Source organism: Erithacus rubecula (genome assembly GCF_903797595.1).
Source record: "Erithacus rubecula genome assembly, chromosome: 16".
Classification (NCBI taxonomy): Eukaryota; Metazoa; Chordata; class Aves; order Passeriformes; family Muscicapidae; genus Erithacus; species Erithacus rubecula.
Genome location: NC_136668.1, coordinates 8,501,223 through 8,511,815, shown reverse-complemented (window position 1 = coordinate 8,511,815; position 10,593 = coordinate 8,501,223). Strand labels below are relative to the sequence as shown.

The window sequence follows — 10,593 nt, the reverse complement described above, 5'->3', positions numbered from 1 at the left end:
ACATGTCAAAAGAACAAAAATACTGAGAGAAGCAAATTTAAAAAAAAAATTTAAAAAATGAAGTTTAGATTAATTCTTAGAATGAGGAAGCTTTTCCATGTTATATTTCTGAACAAAAAATATTTGCATTGATGTTGTTTTAAGCCATGTAGAACCACTTTGCCAGTGTTACTGTAACTTCACTACAACCAAAAGCAAATTGGATCCTTTGGAATTTCTGTTATTAATCAGATATAGATTGAAAAATTCTTAAACACAAATTCAGTAATTCAAGGAAAGCAAACTGACTTAATGAAAGCAAAGTTATTACATAGCATTAATATTTTTTGAGCCTTTGCATACTAATGTTTATCCAAGGCAGAGTAGTTTTACTGTACAAGCTGCTAACAGAATCAGGTTTTACAGTATTCTCAGTGCCATTTCTATACTTGACTGCTGCTCCTAGAAATCACAGACCTTTACAAGCAGGTGTGAGGTGTAAATTGGTATTCTTGTTCCAGTGCATTGAGAATAACTTTTAGTAATGACTGCTGCAAATAAAACAACATTTTCTTTTCTAGGTAAAATCAATTTCCATTGTTTTTAGGCACCAGTGATCTGTATTTTGGTATGGGATTTGGGGAGTTCAATATGTATGTAATGCTGGCTGGAATTACAAAGCTGTTACAATTTTAATGTGGAAGAAAAAAATGGCTTAATTCTTTACTGTAATCAGCTAGCCTGGTTTACAGAATACAGTAAGAAATAACCACCACATCAACACTTAAAAAGCAAAGCCAAAGTTCTTTAAACTGTCAATTTAAGAATATGTGGAGCTTTTGTGATACAGACACGAGACCTGACCACATAGTACACAGTTGAGCTTTGAAGAGTAACCCCATTAAATCTGCAGACATGTTTTCTTCTGTTGGTGATTTTTTCCTTACCCCCAAGGGAAACTAATGGGAAACATCTTTAATTATTATAACATATTCAAAACTACATTACAGAAACACTGTGTGAATATAAGACAGATTTAGATGACAACATTCATTTTCCAGGTTGGTAAAATACAGTATTTCAGAAAAATAAAACTCATTAGAATACATTATCACCAAGCCTGGTTATGTTTGCAATTCTGCTGCTGGCTTAAGGTGAGACTTTCAGCAAAATAGTTACATTTTTCTCCATTTGTAATTGGCAGCTACCAAAATGTCTCTTCCTCATACAACTGAGGACACACAGAATCAAGTCAAGGCTGAGGTGCAGAAGCAAAGACATGCCATGAAGACAGTTGCATTGTGGATCAACTTTTCTGTTTGTAAAGTGCAGGGTATCAACAGCATGAACAAAAAATGAGCCCTTGGAAAAAGATGAGAGTGAGAGCAGAATGTCTTGCACTAAGGTTATGTATTTAACAGTTTTACATGAAATATTCATATATAAAAACTTTAAGTGCTTTTCTCCAATTTAAAAATCTAAAGAATTCAAAAATAAGGCATTCAATGTTTGAAAAAGTACAGATTTACAAAATGTGTATATTCTGTCATGAAAACTCCACACCAACATTATACACTTGGAAAAAAAATACAAACAGGATATATTACAAATTTATGTAGCAATAACTTAGTTCTTACCATGCAATAAAAAGGACATTAATTGAGATACACAAGCTTTTAGCTTTCCCTACACTGGAGGGCTTAATTTTGTTTGCAAACGAGTTTTTATGCAAATTCATAGAACTGTGGCACTTGAAACTTCTGGTAGCCTTTCTATTGAGAGTTAAATTGTACATAAAGATTATGAGGATGAAGAGTAACACAGAAGCTGTTAGGAATCATTCCAACTTTGTTCAACAATAGCTGAAACTCTTTTCTCATATTCACGTTTGTTCTCCTGGTAAAGTTGTGCTGCCTGACTGTTTGCTGGACTGTTTGGATTGGGTTCATCAAGCAGAGACTGGAAAAAGAGGAAAACAATGTGAGACAAACCAACACATTTCAATCAGGAAAAAAATCAACTTGCTTTCAAGTCATATGTGTTTCAGAGGCAGACACAACTCAGAATAGCCCAATTGAAAAAAGCCTAGTCAAACTCATGGTTAGGTACCCCCAATTATATTAATAACTAGGGGTGAACCTCAAATTACACCCTGCATAAGCATCAGTGCTGCACACACTTGCAGCTTCACAAACCAAACAGAGACAGTTTGTGCTAGTCAGCACTATGGAGCTAACTGACTATTTGGTAATTACATTGCTACTGTCATTCAGGACTATAGAGAGGGGCTTACAATGTCTCCTATGAAGCAGCACTGTTGAAAAATCAGAACTATCACATAGGAGTAAAAGAACTGTGCATTTCCACTGTGCCAGGCCATTTTTACTTATTACAAGTAGTGTGGTTCAACAATATTGTCCCTTTGAGGGCTTCACAGTAAAGTTAGATGTTTCAAACACAAGGCAAATTACTCCATCTGATATCTTATCTTGAGTAAAACCAGCTAAAAATTAATACAAACCAGTAACTGCTTTCCTGTTAAAAAATACATAATAGCAGTTTTGTAGCTCAAAATTAGTAATTATGTAGCATCTTTGCCTTTATTTGATCTTCAAAGTGCTTAGCTCAAAAGGATTTGAAGTTCCCCTTGATACTGATCCCCATCACTGAGCTGTGAATTCTGGAACAAAGACCAATAATAACATAATTATTTGGTAAAACAGATGCAAAGTTACCTGAATTGAAGTTAAAATAGATGAAACATCATATGTTGGACTCCAGCGATTCTGAAGAATATCTAAACATATGCTGCCATCTGCATACACTGTAAATACAACACAGACATCACTTAGAAACTGACAGATTTCTGGCACTGCTCAGGGCAGAGTTATTCTTCCAATTCAGCCCATGCTTATATTAATGCTTTAGCAAAGAGGACAGCAGTTTCACCATCTTCTCTGGCTTGACACAGACTTTAACAAAATACCACTGAGGGAAAGAAGGAAGGTCTGAGGATTATGGCATTAGCACAGAACAGGCAGGTTTGGTGTTCTGCTCCTCCAGTGTCACTGATCCATATTCTCCCAGTGGAGAGGCCTTCCAGAGAGCAGCAAGGCTCTCAATGCAGGAGTGGAATCACTCACAGCCATCACACCCTGAACAGCAGCAGCTCCTGCCCCACTTTCACACATTCTATACTCACCATGAGGGGCACCAAGGCAGTCAGTAGAAAATACAGAGAAGTGCCTGAAATCCTATTTCTGTCTGGATACCTGTTAGTCTTAATGGAGTTCACATGAACCCAAGACTTACTGCTCAAACTTTTACACCTTTGTTCCCCAGCTTGTTCCCAAAAAATTATAAATCTCATGGCAGAGAAACTGGCCTGAACAGTTATGTGAGGCATAATTTCTACAGAGGAGCAGCAGGCAGGATTTTTTCTGAATGCATGTACTCAGAACAACCTATCAGTGCTGGGGGAGTAAGCACAGTGCACTCTCACAGCTGCCCTCATCACTGAGTGCAGGACAGATGCCTCCTCTATGACTGAGCATCCTCATTTTCTTTGCTGTGCTAGTCCTGGTTGGCAGAGAGCACCAGATGAAAGTAGGGACTTGGGTGAAACCTCACCTGGCAAGAATAAATAACACTTGGCTCCATCAGTTCCCTGCAGCTCGTGATGTGGCTGCACAGATGCAGCTGCTGTTACATGGGAGGGGGCAGCAATCTGCAGCCACAACTGCTTCTTTAAACCAACCTAAATGCAGCTACTGCTGAAAATACTCACAGGCTTTGCTACTGAGACTACATATTGATTAGTAAGAGGAAGATAGCTGCTTCTTAATAGCATCATAACTCTTAATTTTGCATCAAGAGTTGCTGTCCTAGACATCTACTTTGGAGATGGAGATTAGGCATTCTGCAGCTTCAGAAAATGCATGAACACGCGGTAATATTTAATGAGTATTACAGCTAAATAAAGATGGTTTACTCACCATTTGGATGGAACATTTTTGATAAAAACCTAACAGTTGGAGGCTTATTTGGATATTCTTCAGAAAATTCTATTACTAGTTTAAAAGTACCTGTCCAAACAAAGATAAATACAATCAGATAACTAACAACAAAATAACACATCCAGGAACATAAAGAACAAATTAATTTATGTGCTCTAAGATTTATCCTCACACTTACATAAACAAATAATACAGAATCTGATTGCTTTTCATATATTTCAAGTGATAATGGAACTGTGAAACTACTGCTTAGAGTAATAAACCCAGCAGCAGAGGCTGGGTAGGAGCTTGGACACTCACTGTATACATGGCAAAGGCAGCCACATCCAACATTACCCCACTTTTCCATGACCCAGTATGCTGGGTCCATGGACTTGGGTGACTTTAAGGTGTTTCATTAAGAAGGCATTGTGGTGCCAGCAAAGAAACACTCAAATTTCATAATCAGCAATCTGGGTCTTTGGAGCTCACAGTTGATTCACTGGAAACCTTTGTTATGGATCAGTGAATAACTTACTGTAACTCCTCCAACCCAACACAGAAAAAAACCCATCTGCTGCCAATTACTGCAATAATACTATAATTATTAAACTCATTATTCCTCGTGTGCCTAAGGGAGGTTCATTACACACTAGCTTTTATGTTTATGTACAAATTCAGGATCCCCTCAACCTCACTGAGTTCTACATTGAAAACAACTCATGGTTTTTCACCTGTTCCTCATTAGGAGAACAGTGATGAATCAAACACGCCAAAAACATGAAACAACAAAAGCTCTTGTTGAGCTCAGCTACAGAGATGTGCAAGCACACCTGGCATGTCAGGCAAATAAACCCTGCTAAAAGCTCTTGTGTGCATGTATGAAAAAGCCTTGATAGAAGCATTACTTTGTAGCTTTCTGACCAGCCATGAGCCAGCCTGACAAGACACTGCTTAGATCAAATACATATTTTTATAGCCAATAAGCCTCACTCCTTCACTTGATTTGTTTCAAATTATACACAGATAGCATCTATTATTTTCCAAAAGCAGTACTGGCAACATTTATTAGAATGACAACACAAAAGTTAGCAACTCACCATCTTCAAAAGGTGTCCCTTCTGGCCTGAAAGGTTTTAAAAAGAAACTCCAGTTAAACTCCATTACCTATTTTCAAACAGGCACAATAAATGTGTATCTTCTTTCTCATCCCCTCCAAGATATGGGTAGAAGCAATAATCTAAGTGCTTAGAGAAGCATCCATAGGCAATGTCTGAGAGGTTTGTTGTATCTAAGACACTTCCCACAGTCACTTTGCTGTTTGGGATATCTATTTTATCATCATCCCAAACAGCATATATGCCTTTAGATGACTAGATTGGAACAAATAAGCAGATTATTAGCACAGTTCAGTTTTATAAAAGCCACCTCCTCCTCCATAGGATAGTATATAATTTCCCAGACAGATCCTGTACCTTGTTCTTCTAGGATTCAATCCAATTCCTAATACATCTGGATTTAATGGCTGAGAACATGTGGCAATTATGTACTTTAAGGAGGAATTCTGCTTTTTCATAACACAGTATAACTTATTTATCAAGACACATACAGGCTTTTTCAGCAAAAAAGTTGAACAAATTTAAAAATTAATTTTTTTCCTTCCTGACCATTTTCTGTTATCTGTGAAAAGATATTTTTACCATAATACTTGGCCATTTTTTAAAGTTCACCGACTTTACATACATGAAACAAGAGAATAACTGTAAAAACAAAACTTCAGGCTGTTATATTTAGCCCTCTGATACCGAATGCCATAGTGACCATAACTCTTACCCAAATATAACTGCATTCCATTGCATTATATTATTCTCAGATGGTGCACCACTGACACCCACAGGAGGGTCCTCTTGCAATCTAAGAATTACAAACATAAAATCACAAGTCATATATATGAAATACTTCCACCTGCAGATATAATTTACCAGTAATATCCACATCTTGTAAATATTTTCTCATTCCAGATCAGAGAATACACAAAGCATTAATGCAATTATCAACAGTCCAAAAGACAGACCTACAAGGCAATGCACATCAAGATTTCCTCATGTTTTACACCGAGACACAAGGGCACAATAGGTCTGCTAAGTGTTCAGGGAGCACAGGATTAACTGTAAGAATAACTTATAGCACCATGGACAGCTGGGATTTATGGTGCTGCACTGTGAACTACAAGAGAGCAATTGCTGCTGGCTGCCACAGTGAAGAGAGAACAAGCTGCAGCCACAACCAAGACTGAAATCCAGGCAGTGACACACACAGAGCACTCTTGCTGGGACTCAAGGCAAGTCACTGGAGCTTTTCCTGCATGCCCAGATCCATGCATGAGAAGTGGCTAAATTTGGTATAAGCCTATTTGACTGACAAGCTGATTGCTTCAAGAGGGAGCAAAAGGGAAACCTGTATGCTGCTACTCCCTCTTATCAGTCTCACAAGTGTTTATTTCTAAAGCAATTACAGGAACATTTTAAATTTTTAGTTTCTTAATCCTTGGACTAGGGAAAACCGCGTTATTTACTGAAAGCTCCCCAAACTTGAACCAGAAGTATGTACTGCAGCCAAAGAGCAGGGCCCAAATGCCCTCCTCTGCCTATCACTGCATCCACATTAAGGATCACTAGACCCTGCAGGATGTACACCAGCAGGCCCCAATGAATCCACCTGAGCAAACCCCTCAGTGACAGCTCCTACTGCCCTCACCAGCTCTGCCTCCAGAGTTATGCAAGAATAAAGCAAATGCAGTGACTGCCCTTGTCTAAACAACTCCTGAGTGTTACCATAAGGTTTGACAGCATCAATAAACAAGTCACTACAAAAAGCTCTGCAGACCAAGGCACAAATCCAAACAAAACTCCACGTGCAAATACAGATCTACTGAGAGCTGCCAGCAGCACAGCCAGGCAATCCTCCCTGCACCTGCACTACCTGAGCCTGGGGTAACACCAAGGATGCTGAGCAGTGGTGCAGAGCAGCACAGAGCTCTGAGCTCTGTTTACATCCCTGCTCTTCAAGCACACCCAGTCCAGACAGCTGGGTATCAACAGCATAAACCACCTACTATTTTGGTCAGGGAAAGCAAGAACAGGACTTCTTCCTACGTGACAGCCAGGCTGCAGGCCAGCAGCAGTGCCTGAGCATCAGCCTGACAAATGCAACTGGGAGATGACTGGTTTTTAGATCAACTTCAAAGCACACGTGCACCCTGCTTGTCACAGGGTCTAACTACAGAAAGGATCTGGCAAGGACTGCAAATAGGACTAATCCTGAAAGTCCTAAACAGCAGATAAAATGGGGTATTATTATCAGCAAAATAAATAACCTTTTTTTTCTTTTGGTTTGTTCAAATGAGAGGAGGTAAGAAATCTGCTGAACTCCTCTCTTCACTGCTCCTGACAATCACAGTATGCAAAGGCAGTTTGAATTTAATTAAGTGAATCAGAGTTCACAGCACACTGTTATTTCAGTATGAAGTACAAGTAAAATAAGAAACAAATATATAACTTGCAGCACAAAAGAGCAGAATAAAACAAAAGCTGACATGAAAAAGTTACATCAGTTTTGGCATATCAAAGTTGCATATACATGAAAAATAGATTTTATTTACTTGGTTATAATTTTCCACAGTTTTAGAGTCTTCTCTCCAGCCTAAATGTCAAAATTATTAAGCCAGCCCTTGTAGGAATATAAAGGTATAAAATGCATATCTGGTAGCAATCTTGAAAAATTAATTAGCCGGAAAAAAAACCCCACTGGTTTGGTATAACCAAACACAATAAAAAGTCTGAATATCCTGTTTTGATTTGAACAGGAATCAAGCAACACCCACTTAGCAAACACCAACACTCACACAACAGCAGGGGAGGGCTCCACTTCCCAAAAACCTCCTACTGCTTCTAAATTCACGAATCAGGCATTCGTCGCTGTTGCTTTACGTGCAGCCACGTAAAGCAACTACAATACACGTCAAGTGTTTACTGATGTGTTTTCAGGGGCTGGGATAACATAGCTATGCTAAAAAAAGAGACACTATCAAAGCTGACTCACCTCCAGCTACTCCTGAGCGACCCAGTCTGGAGAACTCTTCCAATAAATCTTATAAGGGAACCCTCCCCACCCTTTAACACTAAGTGTGTTTAGGTGTCGGACTGGAAATAATTTATTCCAGAGTCAGTGGTTCAGTCATTAACATTTAGAAGAGCGCAACTAATAACTTCTCCTTTAGCAGCTCGTATATATTACACAAGATTCCTCATGACTGCGAACTTTAAACACGGCATCATGTGCATAAAAACATTAAAGGGCATTTTGGTTCTTAACACACAAACGAAGCGTCCGCTAGTTCTTTGCGCTTCGTTTTCAGGTGTCTATCACAAAAAACTTATTTTCAGAGAGACTCCCCGACCCAAGGAGCCCGGAACACTTCTGAATAGTGCCTGGCCCATTCCAAAGCTGGAGCTGGGTCCGGGAGCTGGGCCGGGGGCACGGCACAGCCCGGGCCTGGCAGCCGGGGCACGGCAGGCATCCCCCCGCCGACCCGGGCACTCCCCGCTCCGCAGCCGCCCCTCCGACTTCTATCCTCACACGCCCTCAGCCGCCGGCGCCCGGGCGAGGCGGCTCCAACAAAGCCGGCGCCGCCCGGCGGGACCCCGCGCTCCCCGATCCCCCCGGCGCTACCGCCCCCCGGGGGGCTCGGTGCCAGCCCCGGGCCCGGCACAAAGGCGCGGGGCAGCGGCGGGTCCCGGCCCCGCTCACCTCTTGAAGTCGCGCATCAGGCGGCGGCGCGCCGGAGTGGACATGGCGGAGCCGCGGCGCCGCCTCCCGCCCGCGCTCGCTGCGCGCCCGCACAAACAACCCGCAATGGCGGCTGCGTGCGAGGGGCGGGGCCGCGCCGCGCCGCGCGCACCATTGCGGCAGCGGCGGGGGGGGCGGGCTGCACCATCGCGCAGCGCGGGGGGTGCCGGCTCCGTGAGCGGCGGAGCTTGGGAAGCGGCGGCGGTGAAGGGGACGGGAGAGACGCCCTGGGACCGCCGCACCCCCGGGCAGGCCGGGCGGGAAAGGGGCCGGGAGAGACCCCCGGGACCGCCGCAACCCAGGCCTGCCGCATCCCGGCACCACCGGGCGGGAAAGGGGCCGGGAAGAGCCTGGGCCTGCCGCGCCCCGGCCCGCCCAGCGCTGCCTCACGCAGCTGAGGGTCCCACTCAGGTGGGGTTTCCCCTTGCCAGACACGCCAGCTCGCTGTGGTTTAACTGAATTTCTGCAAAGTACAGAAACATTACTCGTGGTCACATTACAAGGTTATACGTTTGGATCTTTGCAATAGCTGGATGTTTAAAAAATTTAGTTGTTATGAAATTTTAATTAGGGATAATGGTTCATTTTGCCATATGGGTCCCTCAACATCTCTCGAATTTCCCTCTAAATACAGACTGACGTCCTGGCCCTTTTAAAAAATCCCATTACTCCGACAGACAGAGCAGGTCTCTGTGAAGTTGTGACCCAGTTATTACATGCAATCTTAGAAGTTATTTCTGAACTTGGATTTGTGTGGTTACATGTGCCTCCGTGCTTTGCTTTCAGATGATTTTAAGGAGGTCAAAACATCATTGTACTCATAGTGAAATGACAGAAATAAACACTGTCTGCATCCCCTGGCCATTGCCTTTGCCTCCAGCCACGCAGGTGGTGGGACAGCACCAGCCCAGGGTTCAGCAGCACAAAGCTCAGCACTGCTTTTCACCAGGTTAGTGCCAGCCCAGGGTTCAGCAGCACAAAGCTCAGCACTGCCTGTTCACCAGGTTAGTGCCAGCCCAGGGTTCAGCAGCACAAAGCTCAGCACTGCTTTTCACCAGGTTAGTACCAGCCCAGGGTTCAGCAGCACAAAGCTCAGCACTGCTTTTCACCAGGTTAGTACCAGCCCAGCGTTCAGCAGCACAAAGCTCAGCACTGCTTTTCACCAGGTTAGTGCCAGCCCAGGGTTCAGCAGCACAAAGCTCAGCACTGCTTTTCACCAGGTTAGTACCAGCCCAGGGTTCAGCAACACAAAGCTCAGCACTGCCTGTTCACCAGGTTAGTGCCAGCCCAGGGTTCAGCAGCACAAAGCTCAGCACTGCTTTTCACCAGGTTAGTGCCAGCCCAGGGTTCAGCAGCACAAAGCTCAGCACTGCCTGTTCACCAAGTTAGTGCCAGCCCTGCTGCACCAGCACCACTGACTGGGTTATTTAGAAGAGGAATTTGTATTTCACACAGGGTGGGATTTAACTCTGCAAAGATTTACTCAGGACATTTGAGTCCAATGTCCCACCTTAGTGAAAACTGTCAGATGCCAAAAGTGAGGAATTCACACAAAGCCTGGTAATGCAGGGGAGCATCTTTTCCAAAAGGCTTGGTAATAGGAAACTATAATCCCCCAGCCACAAAAACATGATTCCCCACAATAGTGGAGACCCTCTATTGAGCAGAGGAATTGTTCTCAGCAGCAATCCACTCCTCTGGACTTTCCTCCACTTACTCCCATCACACGTTTCCATTTTTCATTCCACTGCTGCTCCTCCACCTTTATCCA

General features: G+C 42.9%; 1 protein-coding gene across 2 annotated transcripts; it reads right to left on the bottom strand.

The window, feature by feature from the left end:
* Positions 1 to 1,370: 1,370 nt before the first annotated feature.
* On the bottom strand, positions 1,371 to 8,917 carry UBE2B (ubiquitin conjugating enzyme E2 B). Of its 2 annotated transcripts, none has more exons than XM_079319521.1 (6): positions 8,784 to 8,917; positions 5,808 to 5,888; positions 5,075 to 5,100; positions 3,975 to 4,064; positions 2,715 to 2,803; positions 1,371 to 1,938 (listed from the first exon to the last, which is right to left on the bottom strand). In XM_079319521.1, exons 1-6 carry the CDS (start codon positions 8,825 to 8,827, stop codon positions 1,810 to 1,812), a joined length of 459 nt encoding a protein of 152 aa, XP_079175647.1. In that variant the 5' UTR covers positions 8,828 to 8,917; the 3' UTR covers positions 1,371 to 1,809. The 2 variants fall into 2 exon arrangements, with proteins under 2 accessions (XP_079175647.1, XP_079175648.1); XM_079319522.1 differs by lacking the exon at positions 8,784 to 8,917 and adding an exon at positions 8,076 to 8,295.
* Positions 8,918 to 10,593: the final 1,676 nt, after the last annotated feature.

What these genes read in the sequence shown, in the direction of transcription:
- UBE2B (XM_079319521.1), bottom strand. Translation starts at nt 8,827, where the DNA reads ATGTCCACTCCGGCGCGCCGCCGCCTGATGCGCGACTTCAAGAG. An exon ending in TGGAATGCAGTTATATTTGG is followed by an intron (nt 5,101 to 5,807) that starts GTAAGAGTTATG and finishes AAAACCTTTCAG; the next exon opens with GCCAGAAGGGACACCTTTTG. An exon ending in AGGGACACCTTTTGAAGATG is followed by an intron (nt 4,065 to 5,074) that starts GTGAGTTGCTAA and finishes TTGTTTGGACAG; the next exon opens with GTACTTTTAAACTAGTAATA.